The sequence below is a fragment of the Streptopelia decaocto genome (assembly GCF_964273445.1).
Source record: "Streptopelia decaocto genome assembly, chromosome: 3".
Classification (NCBI taxonomy): domain Eukaryota; kingdom Metazoa; phylum Chordata; class Aves; order Columbiformes; family Columbidae; genus Streptopelia; species Streptopelia decaocto.
Window position 1 is genome coordinate 1,118,202 of NC_138656.1, and position 19,474 is coordinate 1,137,675.

Below are 19,474 nucleotides of genomic sequence, written 5' to 3' on the forward strand. Positions count from 1 at the left end.
CACCCAGGACAGAGGGACAACGGTTCAAACACCAAACACCCAGGACAGAGGGACATCTGCCCAAACACACACCCAGGACAGAGGGACATCAACCCGAACACCAAACGCTGAGGACAGAGGGACAACAGCTCCAACACCAAATGTCCAGGACAGAGGAACAATGGCCCAAACGCTGAGGACAGAAGGACAATGACCCAAATTTCCGTATTTCGGAGCGGATTCGGTGTTTGTGTTGCTGTAACCCTGCTGAAGCACGCGGATCTGCACTGCTGATACATTAAACCCGCCAAAATCATGCTGTGTCGTTCCTAGTTGTGTTTATTTCTCCAGAACACAAAAAGAGGCCTTACGGGTGTTTGTAACAAGTGACAGGTCTCGCGGTGAAAGTACACGTGAAAAAAAACCTGTGGGGACAGTGAAGTGGCTGCGTGCACTAGTGGGATGAATGGGCAGGTGAAGGAGCTCGTGCTTTGAATTTCTTGTTGTGCTTTGGACAAGGAGCCGTGGAGGTGGCTGTGGCACGTTCCTTCTTCCCCTGAATATACTTCCAGGATCTGAGGGAAGGGGCCCTCCTGCCTTGAGCTGGAGGATTTGCTGTCGGCCATGCAGGCGGCTGGTTTGCAACTACGTTACTGAGCTGGGAAAGTCTGAAAAGCTTTTTGGGGAAAAGAATATGCTGCTTAGAGTCCCTTAAGACCATAAAATGCTAATTTGTAGCCAAGTTAGTCCTGTGGCTTTTGGAAGGTCCCTCAATGCAAAGCCTGGGTGTGCAGCACCGCACAGGATGGAGCGCCCGCGTTTGGTTCTGGGCCCCTCAGCTCCAGCAGGACAGGGAACTGCTGCAGAGAGTCCAGCGCAGCCACCAAGATGCTGAAGGGAGTGGAGCATCTCCCGTGTGAGGAAAGGCTGAGGGAGCTGGGGCTCTGGGGCTGGAGAAGAGGAGACTGAGGGGGGACTCATTCCTGGGGATCAATATGGAAAGGGGGAGTGTCAGGAGGATGGAGCCAGGCTCTTCTGGGTGACAACTAGTGGTAGGACAAGGGGCAATGGGTTCAAGCTGGAACACAAGAGGTTTCTCTTAAATTTGAGAAGAAACTTGTTGGGGGTGAGGGTGGCAGAGCCTGGCCCAGGCTGCCCAGGGGGTTGTGGAGTCTCCTTCTGTGCAGACATTGCAACCCGCCTGGACACCTTCCTGTGTAACCTCAGCTGGGTGTTCCTGCTCCGGGAGGTCCCTTCCAACCCGGACGTTCTGCGATTCTGATTCTGTGGGGTGGGCTGCGCGGGCCCCAGCTCAGCACGTCGTACCCGCTTCGCCACGGCGCAGATCGCGGTGATTTAACCCAGCGGGTGTCCCAGGCCGCGCGGCCCGGAAGTGACGCCATCCCTGCGCGCCGCAGCGCCCGTTGCCCGGCAACCATGGCGGGGCGGCGGGCGCGGGGCCCGTTGCAGCAGCTGCAGCGGCGGAGCCGGGAGCTGCAGGCGCAGGTACCGGGCGGAGCGGGGCGGGACGGGGCGGGGCGATGCGGGGGCTCCGGCGGGGCCTGACGGGCGCCTGTGCTGTGTTGCAGGTGGAGGCGCTGCGGGCGGAGAGCGCGGGCGCGGCCCCCGGGCAGCGGGAGGCCCTTTCGCTGAGGTGAGGCGCTCCCCACCGAGGGGGTTTTACCTGGGAACTTGCACGTCACATAATAATCAGCTGAACTGGCGTTTGGGCTCGTACCGGGGTTTGCCACACTGTGCACAGAGCGGGGGGAAGAGCTGAGGATCCACATGTACACGTTTCAGTATCAGTGCGGGATTGGGGTCGCTCCTCTATCAGAACTTTAGGAAGATCCCATCTGTCCGCCTTGCTTTCCATGCAGGTGTGCGCAGCTGAAGAAACTGGTGGATGAGAATACAAATGCTCTTCGTGGCTTGAAAAAAGTGAGTGCGGACACAAATCTGTTCGTGGTTGTCCCCAAAAGAGTGTTCAGAGAACGCCCACCGCTGGGATTTGAGGTGCCGCAGCCCAGCGCTGCACGGCCCCGACTGGCATCTACGGGATCCATCCACATTACTGAAAAGCACATTCGTAATGCTTTATTGTGCCCAAGTTAAAATCTTTTATCAACACGTTATAAAATATTTATCAACCCAGTGCATTCCATTGGAAGCAGAGAAATTGATTTGAATGGAGAAACTGATTTGAAATTGACTGTGAGATTTCCTCTTGGCAGAGCAGAAGGGGAAGGAGGATGTCACTGCAGCCCAGGAGGGCCCAAGCTTGTAAGATGTGTCCGAAAAATGTGGATTCTTTGAGCAATTTGTTGTGTTCTTCTTCCTCAGGCCGACGAGCCTGCGCCCGTGGGGAATTATAATCAGAGGAAAGAAGAAGAAGAAAAGCTGTTGCTAAAACTCTCTCGGCAGCTGCAGAAACTTGTTCTTGTCTTGGATCAGGATAACGTCACGACGAATTACGCAGTGTGAGCAGCTTAAACAAATAAATACAATCTGCACTTTAATAGAATTGTACATGTGGGGTTGGAAAGGACCCTGAAAAATTGTTAATTCATCTCCTTTATTATCTGCACAGAGTTAAAAAAGCTCTTTTGGGGCTTGTTTTCTTGATGCAGTCGTGAAGAACTCACTGGCATTTTCTGGGGGTTTTGGTTAATGGCTGAATTGTAACGTGGCTGTGGAGAGGAGCAGATGCAACGTGGTCTGTGCGCTTGGGGAGGAAACATCAGCAGGATTTTGGAGTTTTTTTCAGATCAGGATAGAGTAAAACACAACAATGAAAGTTCTGTAGCTGGATAAAGCCCTTGGAGATAAGCCCATATTGCAAAGCTTTACAGCAATTTCAAGAATTTTATGTAGTTTTCTTTATTTTGGGTAGGGATGATGAACATCACAAAGATCCTCAAAGTGAAGATGACAAGGAGGAAGAGAGTGAAGGTGAGAGTGAAGCTGAAGAAAGCAGCGAGGAGGAAGACAGTGAGGAAGCAGATGATGAGGATCAATTGTTGGATGATCCAAATGTTAAAGAATGTATTGCGGTTGGAAACTTCAGTGCGCAGCAGGAAGGGGATCTCACATTCACGGTAAGTATGTCTCTGTAGAGCTTTTTGACTGCAGATCATTCTGTATTAAGCAATGACTATAATTAAATCCCATGCTTCTGGGATTCAAGCAGTTCCTTGCGGGATTCAGGGAGAAGTGGCTTTTCGCAGCGCTGTTGTGTTACTCTGTGATCTCTGCTAGGGGAAAAATTTTTTTAGTATTTTTTTTAATTGTGCTTGGAGCCATTTTGAAATATTTGGTCTTTTTTGTCTTTGTCTCTCCTAACGGCAAAGAAAGGTGAAGTCCTGCTTATCCACGACAAGAAGGCGGATGGCTGGTGGGTCGCCGAAAACTCCAGAGGGGAGAGAGGCCTCGTTCCCAGAACCTACCTCGCGGTCAGTGCGCTGCAGCCTTCTGTTCCAGCCTCACCTCTGTGGTTTGGAGATATTAATGAAAATACAGCTGCATGAAACTGATTGTAGTCCTGATGTAGCTCTCTTCTTAAAGGAGCCACAGAAAATCTCCCCTTCTAAACTATTAACGTCTCATAAACTATTTACATTCATTAGAGAAAGCAGTTTTAAGACGAGAACTGTGAAGGAATCCAGCGCTTTCCCTTTCTGAATCTGAATTACAGGTCTATAATGAAGATGAAGAAAACCAAGAGCAAAGCGAAGAACACATAGAAGTGGTGGATGAAACAGCAGATGGAACTGAAATTAAAAAAAGGTAAAGGGAGTGATGTGAAACCAAATAAGTATAAAATTCTTCCTTCTCCTCCTAAAAATCATTGCTTACTGTGAGAATACCTCACAAGGGAATTTGGTTCTTTGTGACTGAGTTTTTCTTTTCGGTACAGCAGACACTTGTTTGGTTTGTTTTGTTTTTTTTCAGTTTGCAGACATGTTGTTACTTGAGTGGGTTTGTTGGCGAGTTTTGCTTTGGTTTGTTTTTATTTTTCCCTGCCATAAAATCAAAGAATGACTGGGTCATGGATCGAGTTCTGTTCCAGCTCCTGAGACAGTCTGTCAGTCTGTCTTAGTGGAGAGAAATATGCCATTAATAGTATCTCACGTACATATGGTTATTAAGCTGCAGGTATTTAAAGACAAAGCTATATTTAGTGTTTACATTTTTGTCCACACAAAGATGATATTTTATATTAAAAACACCAAACCCATTGTTTTTCTTCCAGAACAGATTCTCACTGGAGCGCCATCCGAAGAGCCATCGCAGAGGTGGGTGGATCTCTTACACAGTAACTTCACCTACCAGTATGATAATTATTTTCTACACAAGGTTTGGCTTTTCTCAAACACTGTATCTCATAGTAGAGAACAATGTTTTTAATTAACATCTCTATTTTGTTTTCTTTTGTAGCAAGAAATGCTATAAAAATGTTCTCTAATGCTTCAGAAATAGGCTGCACAACATGGGAGTCTGGCTGAGTTAATACCTGAAACAGGAACACTAAGGAACACTTATATCCTTTTTCCAGAATGACACAGTAGAGGTACTGGCCACCACCGGAGCGGTTCCTGCAGGATTCCGCCTGTCCACGCTCTTCCAGCTCTTACAAGAAGGTAAGATCGTCTCACAATAATTGCAGTGCAGGATTCCCAAATGGCTGCAGCGAGTTTCTCATCCTGCTTATCAGCTTAAAATCAGTCTTGCTTAATTAGAATGGGTAATCTGGACATGCTATATTTGACCTGTCCAATAATGTGGAAAAGATTTGTTTTCTTCTTCAATTAATTTTTAATTTATCTGTGTAAAATCCTGGCTGCATGGAGGCAATAACCAATTTCCTACTGGTTTCAAAGACTCTCCCCCTTGGAAGATACTTCCCGTTGAAGAAAAATGATGGTTTTTTAAATATTCTCTTTTTCTTGGAGATCTTTTGGAGCCTCTACACTGAATATATCGCACATCTCATATATTCTTAGTCTTTTTGTTTAAAACTGTTTCCAGTCAATAGCTCTTTTTGTTAATTAAATTACTGTGCTTCAGGAATGAAATACTGCATTAGTACTTGTGAATAGTAAAAGTACCCTTTTAAAGGGCACTGGTAGAAAATTCCCCCACAGTTTTGTTTGGACCAGTCAAATATTCAAAGAAAGTTTAGCCACAGCTGAATTTTGGGTGTCGCTCATTTTGTGGTAACAAAGATTATAAGAATTTTAAAAATTCCTCTTGCTGTAGGCAACGAGTTTCGAGCAAGTTACTTTTTGCAGCCTGAACTGACTCCATCGCAGTTGGCTTTCAAAGACTTGGTGTGGGACTCTGAGAAAAATACGGTGAGTGTTACTGGTAAGAAAGCTTGATTTGCACCATTTTTAGAATATCCCTTTCTTCTCAGACTTTGATAGGGGCTTCTCTCTGTCACACTAAAATATTTAACTCTCTTCTAAGGAGATTGCTACAAATGCTTATGAAGAAATTTTGTTGCTGCTCATAATACACAAACTTTGTGGTTAGAAGAATCCAGTCTCATGAACACTACATTTTGTCATCTCAGTAAATAAAAAGAAACTGGTACCACATTCAGGAGGAGCCTGGAGAGTGAATCCTTCTGTTTGTGTTCAGATCTGTCCCAGACCAACTCGAGTCTCCCTGGTTGTCACTGTGTGCAGCTGTAAAATGATTCCTCTCCCAGCAGTCAGCATCCAGGTGCTCAGCAGACACGTCCGACTCTGCCTGTTCGATGGCAATCGGGTAAGTCGTTTGGCCACCAAAAAAAGTCTCGAGGCGTGGATCTTTCAGGATCTTTCACGCTCCGGTCCCTCCGGTAGCCAGCTCCTCCAGTTGTTTGTTTCTGAGAGACACACACACAATCCTGAGATGCTTAATTTACTTTCGGATTAGTGTGACTCATGGCGATGGGCGTCACACCCGGCCCCTGGGCCGCCCTGGGAGGGGCTGGGCTGAGAGCTCCATTCCTCTGAGTCCCTAATTTCGGTTCCCCCACCTGCCATTGTGCCTCCTTCCTCCTTCGTGCTGGTGATGAGCTGCTTCTTGGCCGATCTCTCCCCTGGGACAGGCCTGGGAATAGCTGGATCAGGGTCATTTTCAGATTTCCCCACCTGCCACTGATCCTTTGTGCATATGTGTAGAGCAGCTTTTTCTAACAGCATCAAACGCTGCTGATCCGGCAGTTTTCTTTCAACTGCGCTGAACGCTCTTGGGGGCAAAGGGACTATTACTGGTGTGTGTGAAGCCAGGATGGTTGGAAAGTGCTCTGCAGCTTCAGAGAAAACTTCCTCTGTAGCCCTTTAAACTGGAACCATTTGATAAAGTTGAAGAGCAAGAGTGATTTTATCTGTGTTGTGTGTGGAGCATTGGATTAATCTGGGATAATACTGCATTTTCTTAAAGCTGCGTAACTTTCCAGAAGAAACAGCTTTTTTTTTCACTTAATACGTTTTAGGTGCTGAGTAACATTCACACAGTGAGAGCCACATGGCAGCCTAAAAATCCTCAAACCTGGTCCTTTTCTCCAAAGGTAGGAGTGACACAGCCAGTAACCATCTGTTTACAGCATCTAGTACTTCTGGTATTTGTGTTGAAATAAAATGGACTGCAACCAAAATGGACACGCAGGAAAGACAAGACTTGTCAAAGTGCATTAATTCAAACTAAACCAAGTGTTGGAGCAAAAACACTTTGAAGAAGAGAGTCGGGGGAAGGAGAAGGAGTGGGAGGGACTGGTGATGCGGCTGGTGGCACTGCCTAACTCGGAACTGATCCCAGGAACAGACCAGCCACTTTTGTTTCAGTTTCATTAAAAAAAGCGCACACGCCTTGTCCCATGATTCAGGTGCCATGCAGGGCCACACTCATAGTAATTTCTTTTATATGCAGTGGCATTTGGTCTGCGATTGGATGTGAATAAGTGATGTATTTGATGGCCTTTAAAAATCAGAGGGTGTTTTTAATATGTATGTTCACTTTTTTTTCTCCCTCTCTCTGTATTAGGTAACGGGCATTTTACCCAGCTTGCTCGATGGTGACTGCTTTGTCAGGTCCAACTCTCTGTCTTCAGACATTGGTATATTATTTGAACTTGGCATCACTTATATTCGCAATGTAAGTGTGTAAATTCCAATATAAATCGCTCCAAGCACTGGTTTATAAAGTGAACCAGCTGTCACATATTCTGTGTTAATCTGCAGTATCCAAGTAGCAAAATGTGAGATCCAAAGGGAATTTTAGCTGAGCTTTTCCTAGCTTGCTGTAAGATTGTCTTACTTTTGGCTTCTGAGAGGGAGGAGAGAGATGCTGGGAGTTGGAGCTTTTAGTTCTAGTCAATATTTAAGAGAATAAAAGACATTCTGACTAGTGGACATGAATGTACTTTTACTTACATTGAAATAATTTCTGCCAAAGATCTCATGCAATGTGATCACAAAGCACCGATTCTCTCTTCACTCCTGCATTGTTTTTCTAGCATTGTGATTTTGTTTCAGACTACTGTGCTATATAGTTTGGAAAGTAAAATTTTAACTGTTTAAATAGTATGGACACTGGTTTCTACTGCAATACAGATATATCCTGTCCACCCAGGATGTGCTTGTGACAAGTACACCAGGTAGTGACACAAGAGATGGTAAAGCCTGTAAGAACTCCCGTAATAGAAGGCAGGGGTGTAAGAAACACTAAGATTTGGAGGATAGGGTGGCTTTTTGGAACAGGTCGCTGGTGGGCAACAGAATTTTGAAAACATGGGACGGAGAAGTTGCAAAGGGGACTATTTTCTGTATAACTGGCACCCGTATGAACTCGGGGTGCAGGAGCGCAGCGCCTGTGGCGATGCGAGGAGACACAGAGAGTGTGTGGGGATGCAGAGCTGGCGCGCAGGAGATCAGCAGAGCGTACATTTGGAGGGAAGCAGGCTGTGTGATGGTTCACAGACCTAACGGGGCATAATGACCCTCCTCATGCTAATTGGAGCAGTGAAGATTATGCAGAGTTGTCTGCTTCTGTTTCCAAAGTGTAAATGAAGACCACGGTACAAGTTCCTACCTGCTGTTAGTGCTGTGGGTCTGGAAAGGCTGGGCGGGCAGGCAGGATCTGCTCCTTCCCCATGGAATGAATAAACCTTCCCACACGCAGGGTCACTGCCTCGGAAACTCTGCAAGCAGATGGGGAAACCCTCTGGGTCAGTTTTATTTTCTCTCCTGTATTCTTTAGAGCATCAGTGCAAGTTTGGGGGTTCTCACCTTTGTAGCTGTGCATTTCTTCTTTTCCAGGAGCTTGATACGCTTGGGTTTCTCTTCAATGCATATTTCGTGGCTTTATAAATCCTTGCCTCTTAAATGTGTTCGTGGATGATCAACTTCAGCATAACTGCCTGTGCTGTTTAGTAAACATCTTCAGACACCTGTGAATGTGACAGAGTCAATGTCTGCTTACCACAAATCTGGGGCTTTTACCATTTTTCTGTGATTATTCTAAGTAATTGTGGTTCAGTTACTCACTGTGGTTTAGCTGCTCAAGTACTTTGCTTTTATCTTTTTCTCTAGTCAACAGGTGAAAGAGGAGAGCTGAGCTGTGGCTGGGCTTTTCTGAAGCTCTTTACTCCTAACGGACTGCCTGTTCCTCCCAAGTAAGTTTGTTTTCCTTCTCTCTCTCTTTCCCTTTCTGTATTTACATGTGTGTATATACACATATTTTAGGCTAGGAGTAAAGTTCCTATTTCATGCTTACACACTGATAGGGGCAGGTGCAACCCTGAACTAGGATTACATTATTTTTCAATATCTTAAATCTTTCTTATTTAAAATTCAATGCTAAAGCGGTGACTCCTCAAAAACACATTAGTGAAACAACTGCTGAATTTCATATAAGAGAAATATTGGAGCGATGTAGAAAAGAATCAGTGTTGCTAGTTTCTTTTAAAATAATTAACTAGCTGCCCAGTATAATACAAGCTTCAAATTTATCATTTGAGGTTTGATTACTTGGTAATTATGTATAATAATTTCATATACAATATGTTGTCATGACAACGAGCACTGTGCCAGTTTTGTTTGAGATAACAGGTTTCTTCCTGTCTAATTTACGTGTGCTGCTCTTCCTTCCCAGGATGCACGAGCTGCTATTAAACGGCGGTACTCCCTACGAGAGAGGCGTTGAGGTTGACCCATCGATATCAAGAAGAGGTGTGGTTTCTCCTAAAAGTTATGTAGATGAAATGATACAACAAATGCTGTACCTATTGTACAACATGCTCTCATTCTTTCCCATTAGCAAGCGCTCACTACAGCCTGGTTTTCTTTTGCATGTTCTTATTTTGCGTGAGCCAGTGCTCATGTTTCCATAATTTCCAGTTTTTGCAGGTTGAGGATTATTTCTGATAAATGTCATCAATTATTTCTTTACCTGCACTTAACACTTCTTGGCTCTGGGGTGATGGCCCAAGGCTCAGCAGTTGCACTGATCTAAAGAGCTCCCAAGCCAGGCTGTTCAAGTCCTACATGTGTTTTTAGATATTCAATTCCTCCTGGTTTTTAGACCATCCTTAAATCATTATAATTTTAGCAAAACATCTCTTGCCAATTTAAAATGTCTAATCTTATAATTCTAAACGTTCTTTCAAAAGGACTGATTCCATATTGGCTATTTATTTCTTAAAGCAGGCAGTGGTGTTTTCCATCAGCTCATAACACTGAAGAAGCAGCCTGTGCTTGTAGTGAAACTGAAGTCATTAAGTGCACAATCAAAAGACACTCTGAAGTAAGTATTTGTGTGTGCTGCCAGACAATGGAAAAGTATTTCAGATATCCTAGAACGGTTCCTGAAAGCATTCCCCTTCCCCAGAACACTGGCTTTGCAAAAATCTGAGGGCTGTGTCACCTGCATATTGTACTCGATCTCTGTTAGACATGTAGAGCTATTTTGTTGAAAACGAACAAAAAGTCTTTAGATAAGATTGAAAACTGCAACAGCAAGATTCTGTTAGAGCTGTAGCACTGTGCACCTTCCAAAGTTGTGAGAAATTCACGGAGATGCCAACAGGAGCTAATAATCATCTCCATGAAGCTGTCATTACTCTCAATTTTGGTGAACAATGCTGCTCAGAGCAATTTTGAATAAAAATCTTAACTGCTTGTTATTTTCAGTTTGCTACCAGAAACATTAATTGGCAGCATGTGCTACGCCCATCTCTTGGTGTTTTATCGACAAATACTTGGTGATGCACTGCTGAGAGACAGAATAAGCACACAAAGCACAGGTAAGAATCGCTGTTGTGGAGAAGAACTTGGTGATGGAGAGTGTGTTGGAGAAAGATCGGGCTCATCAAGAGAATTACTCTCTCCAGAGTCTCCCGTTTGTCAGAGACAGTGGGCTCTGCAAGAACAACTTCACTGATACAGCCTACTCAGAGGATTTTGTTCCCTGGTGGTGCTGGTACCATCTCTCAAGGTTGGGAAGTGATGCTCCACGTGTCGGATTTCAGTGTTGTGGGGCCAACCAGAAAGCTGTTGTCCCAGCTCCCAAAAGCGAGCAGCCTCTCGCTGTGAATACACCGCTCGGTGTGTTTGCATTTCCAACCAGTAATATTGCAACTCACATCTAACGCGTTGCCCTGTTTGACATGGGTTCACTCGCAGAACGCAAAAACCACAAGAATAGTTCTGTTTTCTATGAAGTATGAATGAAGTGCTTTTGGTGACATCCTCATTTAAAAAAGCCTATGTGGATGGGTAAAAGGTTATTTCTAAATAAATAAGTAAATAAAGGTGAACGGTTATTTGGAAGAGAAATGTTTCTTTTTCACCACCCATGCACCCATGCACTGAGAGATGAGACACACACACAGGTTTACTCATTCATTTCTAGTATATGCATGTTCTCATAAGTTACAGAAGAGATTAGGCAGATGTTTTTGTCATTGAGGCCAAGTCATCTTTTTTTTTCGTTATTATTTACTTATTGGGCAGTGCAGCAGGGAGAGGCAGAAGTGGAAGGGTTCTGGTATTAGAACTCAGTATCCTGCACTGATTTTGGAACTCTACCTTATTCCTTCCACATCCTTCCTTCAACAGAACTGTGGTAGTTTATAGTCTTCTCCATTTTAAAACCAATTTGAAATATGGAAAAATTACATTTTCTACTGTACTAGAGGTGAATTTAGATTGGTACTGCAAAGCCATTTGCTTGTGCTTTCTCCTGTGTCTCCTCTCCAGACTGAATCCCATGGCAAATGAATTTGTTTGTGCACTTACTACCATTTTTAATTTCCAATCTGTAGCCATGCCTTGGCATCTGAATTACAGGTTCATCTTTCAGAGGTGCTCAGGACTTAACTTCCTGATTTTCTCTAATGTTAATATACATGCTCAGTATCTTAAACTCAGACCCTTTAATAAATTAATACCTTATTTAATAAGTTCATCACAGAGAAACTGAAAACTCTAAGATTTTAAAGGCCAGTTGAGAATGGCTGCACTTACCTGAATTGATCTTTATCATGGGGGACAACAGATGAGGGTGATGACCTCTCCTGGAGTTAAACTGCATCCATTTGGATTCAGTCTTCGTTTGAAAGGGTTGAAAGGATTTACCCCAGCGTTTCAGAACTGGTTCTGGGAGCCATTTTCTACTTTTTTTCTGGTGTAACAAAAGAAGATTTCTGTTATTTCAAAAACAACTGTCACTTTAGAAATAGACAACTTAAAATGCCTGTTACATTTCACAAAAGCAACCAGGGCTGGCTTGCTTCCCCGAAATGTTTTGTTATTAGTAAATGGTTGGTGTTTACTAAACTTTCCATCAACTCCAACATGAGGAAACAACAGCATAGATTAAATACTTAAAATCATAAGAGAAAAAACCACTTCAACCAAAATTCCTCTCTACATGACCTGCAGCACTCTTGAAATCTTACCCACAATCTCATTCACTACAATAACGACAGGACCCCTGCGCTCCGGGGGCTCCAGTTTGGCTGGGCGTTGTAGCAGAGCTTCGATTCCTGCCGGGCGCAGGAGGCAGCTGTGCCCTGCCCGATTGTGATGCAGCTCCAACAGGAGAGCCAGCTGTTCATATCACCTGTAGCTCACCTGAAAAGCAGGAGACCTCTGCGGGTGGATGATGCGGGAAATTCACCGTGCCGCTTGTCACGCGGTGATTTTAAAATGGCACGCAACGCAAGCCAGATCAAGGTAGAATGCAAGTGTGTTTATTCATAACATCCAAATCCAGCAGCACGATTTCAGGTGTTTATGAAAAAAGACAGGTGCAGAAATGAGGAAAAACACCTCGCTCTACTCCCACGTTAAATCAGGAAGGTCTCTTGCTTGCTGGTTTCTCTTAATAAAGCAGCAATGGTGTTTTGTGTGGCTCTGGTCTCTCAGCCACCGAGAGTTGGGTACAGTCAGAGAACGCAGTTGTTAGAGAGCTTTTCTGCTTTCCCTGTGCTCCAGAGCGCTATTACAGCTCATGTTCCCTTTGAAATATTCTGAGGGAAGAGGTTATGTTGAATACCTTGATGTGTTGATACCTTGAAAACCATCCTGTTTCTTCCTCGGCCTTTAACGTGTGGTTTTCTGTTTCAGAATTAATCTGTAATCCTATTTTAGCAACTTTCCCTCAACTCATGGATCAACCAGACCTGATGGATGCGCTCCGGGTATGTTATCTCCATCGCATTCGTCTCCATCTGATGTGTCAGGATTTCCAGATAATTTGCAAAATTTGAGCCATTTTTTTTAATCCTGTGAAAAGAGAAATGGAAAAGCCAAACAGCAGAAAAATTATAATCATGTCAAGTACGATTGCATTGCTGCAGGCCTGCAGGGCGGAAAAAATAATTCTGAAAAGTGGATCCCTTTATTTCATTTCTCTGATAGTTAAAATGTTACACCACATGTGTAACACGTGGTGGAATGGCTGTTTGCTTAAATTAAGTCAACTGGCGCAAGGGAGGAATGGGGAGGGTGCGGAAAGTGGGACTGCAACAGGAGCTTAAATACTGTGGGATTGCAGCGAGAGAGATTTTTGCAGCTGAAAATGGAATTGTTTTACATCTCCACAATCCCACTCTGATTTTACATTTCATTTCATTGTAGAGTGCTTGGGCAGACAGAGAAACAACATTGAAAAGATCTGAGAAGGTAATAAATTAGAGGCTTTTCTTGGACATTTTTTAAAGCTAATTCGAAGAAGCTTTCTGTCACTGTTATTACAAGTTAACTTTTCCTCTCAGCATATTTATTTAGAAACTGTAGATAGGCTAAATGCAGTTCTTAACATTTCTTACTGATATTTCTAACAGTACTCAAGGAGAAGGAATATGAAATTAGCTTGTAACTTTTTGTCTTGGTGTTTGTACCTGGTTATTAGTGGGGAAGCTATTACAGGTTCCTACCCAAAGTGTGGCCCTTTCCACGATGCGCTTCCAATATTGGTTCTTGATTCGAGACGCTTGACGTGGCGCAGCAGGATCCTGCATTCATCGTGCGTGCTACTGAACAGATACGCAACGGGGATCTCCCTGTGTGTGCAAATAAACCAAAATGCTGTTGAGTCAGAATCGCTTTTTCAAGGCCATTCATCCAAACTGAAAGCTGATCTGCTCAAAGTATTAGTAACTTCTCGCTATCCCAGAACCATCCAGTTTTACCTGATTTGTGGTGTGCCCCTCCCACGGTAGGATTGCTGCCTGGCCCATTCTAACTCCTTTTGCGTGGTTGTGACACTTAGCTTTAAATCACCTGCCGAGACGTGAACTGTTCAATGCCAGTCCTGCTGCTGTTTCTGGAAGAGTCTGGGTGGTCAGTGAGTTTTCCAGGAGGCAGCGTGTCCTCGCACAAAGTGGTTTTCTAGTGTATGTGGGGAAAATGAGGCACACAAACCTTGTGGTGCTCAGGAGATCTTCAGTGTTTGATAATTGAGCAGGTTGACTCTTAGTCTCTGCAGTTTGCAAACTGGTCTTTACAGGGGAGGATATAATTCCTGCCACACACAGAATGTCCTGTCAGAGTGTAAAGTAACAGTACTTACGGTGCAGCTGTACCTCCTGCCAAGCGCTGCGAGGAGCGTGGGACTGTGCTTGCCAACACCGCCTATTTGCGCTGAAGTATTTTCAAATACTCTTCCGTGCAGAGAGATCAAGAATTTCTGAAGTCTCAGTTTGTCCTGGCGTACCACGACTCCGTCTTCCCTCTTCTCCACTCGACTGCCCTCCCCGACTACAAGTGGGCTGAGGAGGAGTCGGAAGCGTCTCGCTGGAAGGTGATCGCCGACTTTTTGAAAAAGAGCCGAGAGAACGACGGTGCGCTTCAGTATCTGCTCTCGTCAGAAAACACTCACAAAGCCTTTGATATCTCAGAGCTGGCTTACGATTTCTTAGGAGAAGTGAGGCAAAACAATCCTGGAGTATGAATGGATTACAGAACAATACATGCTACATAAGAATGGCTAACAATATAAATAAATTCTTATATAAAAGAAACTGTGTACTATCTGAATTGTAATGAGTATTTGAACATATTTAACACTCTAAAATTATTTTATCAGTTTAACTAATTGAAATTCTATTTTAATGTTCCCCCTTTGCAATGTTACACCAGGCTATGGTTATCTCTTACTACATCTGCCTGTTGTAGCCACGTCAAGTGTTGTATTTTACCTAAGCTGAGCAAATGCTGAGGCAGCACTTTTCTCCTCTCACGCAGCTTTAAAACAAAACTGGAAATTGATTTGATCAGGGTGAACAACAGACTCTCTGTCACAGTACCTCATAGAATGGTTAACAGGCAAGGAAAATAGCAAAGATCTTTAAGAATGCAGCTGAGCAAGGCCAGCCAGGTTAGGAAAAAAATCATCTCTTGCCCAATCAGCGGACAGCAGCTTGCTCTGCATTTAGACTGTTTTACTGTTTTTCTTTCCCACCCAGGAAAAGGTTGGGTTATTTGTAGGAATGTGCTTGACCAACCTCATACAATAAAACTCGTGAGAATTCAGGGCACGCGGTGTTTCCCCGGGGCACGGCCACGCCACACGGTCGCTCCCTCTGTGCCGACTCTCCTGGGCAGGTTAAGGAGCTGCACCAGGACTTTAAAGGCTTCTTTCCCCTGAGCACGTTGTCACCACAGGCTGGATGTGCTGCCTGCTCCCACGGGGATGTTATTAACCTGATTTCTTTTTTGTGCTGGAGCGTCTGGATGCTTTCTCCGCGGTGATGGGTACGTTACCGCCATGTCTGACACGGTAGGCAGGCACCGAGTCACATGTGGATCTAAGTCCGAGCCAGGCACTAGTTCGGTTGAGTGTGAAATGCTTTAAAACAAGATCTTTCAAAGATCAGCACACTGCATGGATCCAGCTCCCAGTGCCCGCCTTTGTAAACTGGAGCCTCCAGAAGTGCCACAAAGCACTTCCCCCTGGCCTAGGAGGGGCTTGGACAATCAGAAATATCACGGATTTGATCTTTGCTCTGTATTGTGCAAGACCTTGGCACAGAAGCCAAATTCCTAGGGCATCACTTGGCTCTCCTAACAGAGCGATAACTTACTAGGATACCATCCTGCTGCTGCAGAGTATCGCCCGAGTTTGAGGGTACAGAATGACTCCACTAGGCCATGAGGCAGAGATGCCACCTTCAGCTTTTCATCCCGCCAGTTATCCAGGAGTTGTGTGTTGAGGCAGAGTCCTCTGGAAAAAAAACACAGCATGTGCTTGTCAAATCCAAAACGTGTCTGTCAGGAGGCAGAAGGTAAAGCTGTCCCGGTAGCTGTCCTTCAGACTTTTCAGGCACTTGCGGGCACGCAGGAAACCCCTCCTGTCCTAACAGTGCGTTGAGTTGTCTGTAAAACATGTTTAGCTGCAAGTTTTCGAAGGCTGGACGTGCCCGATGGGTGCAGGGGAGCCTGATGTGAACACAGAGCAGAAACTTGAACAGAAAGGGGAGGAGGCGACGATTCTGGAAGTAAAAATATTTCAGGTTTGAAAGCGTGCCAAGGACAAAAATTGATGGCAGGAAATGTTTCTGTCCTGGTGTTGTGTAGGATTTTTTTTTCTTTCCCCTCTTGTTAAAGACCTGGAAATTCTTGTGTGTCAACGGCAGGGCTGGGGTCCCGGTGTCCCGTCCTGGTGCTGGCGGTGGGGTGTGTGAAGCCACCCCAATAACCGGAGGAAGCGGCGTGGTGCCAGCCCGGGCTGGTTTCTGTGATTACGTCCCTGTGGGTGTGTTGGTTAAAACCCCGCAGGGGAGCGGCACACGGGCAAATGCAAGCAGAGCTGAGCCGCAGCGGTCGCGGCGTCAGCTGAGGAGAGATGGCCTCAGTGAGTGCCCCCGCGGCCTCCACGCAGCCTGCCTTGCCCTCCGGACCTGTTGTCTTCAAAACTGTCCCCTACGCCTTCATCCTACCGGAGATAGTGAGTATGCCGAACTTTGCTGCCTACAGCCCCCAATAATGACTCTAGCGTATCTAAAATAATCTGGGAGTGACTCCTGGAACGATCCTGAAGACAGCATTAATGGGAAATAACATATTTTCTCTTAGCTTATACTGAATGCACAAATGTGGTCTTCATGATTGTCAGGTTTTTTTGGAAGAATTTGAGGACGAGATCTGTTCCAGCTCCATCCCTGAGCCCATACCGGGGGTTGCCGGCCGCCGTGGGGCTGGGAGAGGCTGCAGAGCTGCTGGCACCTCCAGGGCAGAAGCACCTCTAGTTATTGCGTAGAAATTGCTTGAAAAATCAAGGGCATTTTGTTCTCTGCATTAAATGTTTCCGAGGGCTTGAAGACAGTTGGGCATCTTGAAAATGTGTGACATTCCACAAATCGTTCAATCCCTTCTGGGTCCAGAGGGCAGCTGGTGGGACTGGCAGAGATAACGGCTGGTGTACTTTGACACGAGGCAGCCCCGGTGACCCACACCACCCACGCTCCGTGGGCACAACCGCTGTGGCTGGGCTTTGCCGTCAGCTGCCTGTGCCGGGGGTCAGCTCCCCGCTGCAAACCTGGGGGAGTTTGATCTTATCCAGATAACCCCACGTGCTGTTTGTGCATGGTAAATATTTTAGGTAGAATCAGAGCGAGCAACTCACTCTACGTTGGTGACTTCCTCGTGCTGTGATTTCAAGCCCAGGACATTTAACAAGCAGGGCTGGGCTGACCTGTGTTCGCCTTTCCAAGATAAAAGCACATTTTCTGGTTTCTCCGCCTGTGTGAGCCCACATGGGCAGGTCACAGGAACAACCACAAGCCAAAGAGTAAATTGATTTTCATTACCTCGCCAACCGGGGAATCTCTGAAGAAGCATTTAAGCACCCAGGCAGAGGTTTTGCGTGATATTCGTGCTTTTCTACGCCCCAGCTGCAGTTGTTTGAGCGTATCCACAGTTTTTCTCCTCACCAATCCTCCGTTACATTCCCACACCGCCAAAGCCCTCAGGGCGAGATGTCTGCTTGTGCTGAACACGGCAGCAATCCTTTCCCTTTTGTATGGAACGTTTTGAAGTGTTTCCCAAGAGCATTCAGGGAAACTCGTGCCAGCTTGTGGTGCTGCTGTCGTGCCGGGACACTCTGGGAGGTTGTTCCACGCTGCCCAAAGATGCAGACAGGGCTTCCCACAGCTGCCGGGGCCAGCCGGGAGGGAGGCGAGCAGGGACTCGGTGAGGAAAAGGGGCTTTCCCCGTCCTGCACTCAGAGGCACCTGCATTTGTCCCTGGCAGGTCTGCGGGACATGGGTGTGGATCCTCGTCGCTGCTACCTCCGTGGCTGCCCCGCTGCTGCAGGGATGGGTGATGTACGTGTCCATCAGCTCCTGGCTCATCTCCCTGCTGCTCCTCCTAAGCTACCTCATTGGCTTCCACAAGAACAGCGAGAACTGGAAAGTGCTGGTAAGGAAGGGCTGGGACGCTGGCAGATGTTGGCAGCACTGGCGTGGGCACAAGAGCACAGTGGCTGGTGACGGGTGAGCTGGCACTTCTGCAAACGACCGGCTCTTTTTTCCTCCTTTTGCCCCGACGAGAGGTGCTAGGCAGCTGTGTGATGCTGTTACCGCTGCACGGCTCCGGGGGAAGGCTCGGTGTGGCACAAGGGTTTTGAGCACTCGCAGACGCCGAGGATGAACCTCATCCTCAGGGCACATCAGAGGACAGTCCTGGGCAGGCTTTGATCCTCACCGCTCCCTTGTTTTGCAGGACAGTTTGTACCACGGTGCCACGGCCATTCTGTACATGAGCGCTGCTGTCTTGCAAGCCAATGCGACCATCATCTCTGAGCCCGGTTACGGCTCTGGTTCCAATTCCAACACCCTGGTTCACTACCAGCTCAACAGTGCCGCAACGGTGAGTCGGTCCAGAAAACCCCAGGCAGGTCGGAGCACCTGCAACTCCCCTTGGAGCAAGTGCATGTATTAAAGCCATCCCAAGGCCAGCAGTGTCACACTGATCAGAGCTTCAGCTCTTCTCTGTCCCATTGTGGAGGCAGCATATGCTTCTCAGGGTCTAGCAGCTCAGGGACAGCCCTGTGTGGCTGCCTCCCGGGAAGTGTGGGGGCTTCACCTTTTCTTTAAGGCTGGAAGGTTCCCCCAGGTCGAAAGCACGAAGAGGAGATGGGGTTTCACTCTCCCAGCTGACCCAAAACTTTTGCTCTTCTTCCTCTCCTGCAGTTCTTCGCCTTCCTCACAACCTTCCTGTACATCCTCCACGCCTTCAGCATCTACTACCAGTGAGCCTGGCAGCACCGGCTTCGCCTCCAGAGGCCAAGGGCTTTCCCAGCGTGAGGAATGCAGCTGTCTCCACCATGGTGGTCCTGCAGCGGCCCTGTCACCCACCCTGTGGGGACGGCGGTTACTTTTTCACTTGATCGAAGAATGGTTTTTTGTCCAGCTGCGTCATGTTGGTGCTTGTGGGGCTGTTTTGCACCTGGCCCGTGCAAGGGGAGGGACTGGGTGCAGGCTCCGAGCCGCCTCCCATTCCAATGTTCCGCTAAATATAGACAACTGAGGAAAGGTAACAAATAAAATCACTGTTCCTTCAGTAAACAATTTCTTTTCTTATATTAACTTTCTACCTGTTAGAGAAGTTCCTTCTCGCTAGGTTTCTCGTAGCAGAGACTCAGGCATGGATTCCAGAAATCCTTCACAAGGCACAGCGTAGAGCAGCTTGAGCTGGTGCCTCCTGAAAAGGGATGCTGAGCAGGAAAACACTTGGACCATTCTACCACCACAATCCCAGCTGTCACCCGCCCTGCGTCGCATCTGGGCCAACTGCAAAATTAGAGTCTGAGGTCTCCCCATTCTTCATTGCATCTCTTATTTTTGTCAGAAGGGCTGTCAGTTAAAGCTCTGAGCTTCAGTTCCTATTTTGTAACTGCAGCTAAAGAAAATAAGTTCTCGACAATAGCCAAAACATTTTTCTGTTTTGCCTCCTGCTAGGTGCAGTTCTATTCCTTTAGTTATCTCCAGACACACAGCTCC

The 19,474-nt window shown here is 46.3% G+C and overlaps 2 protein-coding genes across 5 annotated transcripts; both read left to right on the forward strand.

Annotated features, from left to right (window-relative positions):
* The first annotated feature begins 1,404 nt into the window (after positions 1-1,404).
* Positions 1,405-14,938, forward strand: NPHP1 (nephrocystin 1). 3 transcript variants are annotated; one of them, XM_082049492.1, is made up of 20 exons: positions 1,405-1,485; positions 1,569-1,633; positions 1,860-1,920; positions 2,323-2,459; positions 2,873-3,077; positions 3,330-3,431; positions 3,674-3,765; positions 4,232-4,274; positions 4,535-4,619; positions 5,239-5,333; positions 5,623-5,751; positions 6,464-6,538; positions 7,012-7,122; positions 8,559-8,641; positions 9,121-9,197; positions 9,672-9,771; positions 10,158-10,270; positions 12,597-12,670; positions 13,110-13,154; positions 14,146-14,938. In XM_082049492.1, the coding sequence occupies exons 1-20, from the start codon at positions 1,417-1,419 to the stop codon at positions 14,422-14,424; spliced, it is 2,040 nt and encodes a 679-aa protein (XP_081905618.1). In that variant the 5' UTR covers positions 1,405-1,416; the 3' UTR covers positions 14,425-14,938. The 3 variants fall into 3 exon arrangements, with proteins under 3 accessions (XP_081905618.1, XP_081905619.1, XP_081905620.1); XM_082049493.1 differs by having other exon boundaries at positions 9,675-9,771; XM_082049494.1 differs by lacking the exons at positions 12,597-12,670; positions 13,110-13,154; positions 14,146-14,938 and adding an exon at positions 10,358-10,749.
* A 1,051-nt stretch (positions 14,939-15,989) lies between these two features.
* On the forward strand, positions 15,990-19,462 carry MALL (mal, T cell differentiation protein like). Of its 2 annotated transcripts, XM_082049502.1 has the most exons (4): positions 15,990-16,419; positions 17,724-17,891; positions 18,195-18,341; positions 18,665-19,462. In XM_082049502.1, exons 1-4 carry the CDS (start codon positions 16,318-16,320, stop codon positions 18,725-18,727), a joined length of 480 nt encoding a protein of 159 aa, XP_081905628.1. In that variant the 5' UTR covers positions 15,990-16,317; the 3' UTR covers positions 18,728-19,462. The 2 variants fall into 2 exon arrangements, with proteins under 2 accessions (XP_081905628.1, XP_081905627.1); XM_082049501.1 differs by having other exon boundaries at positions 18,195-19,462.
* The last annotated feature ends 12 nt before the right edge of the window (positions 19,463-19,474 follow it).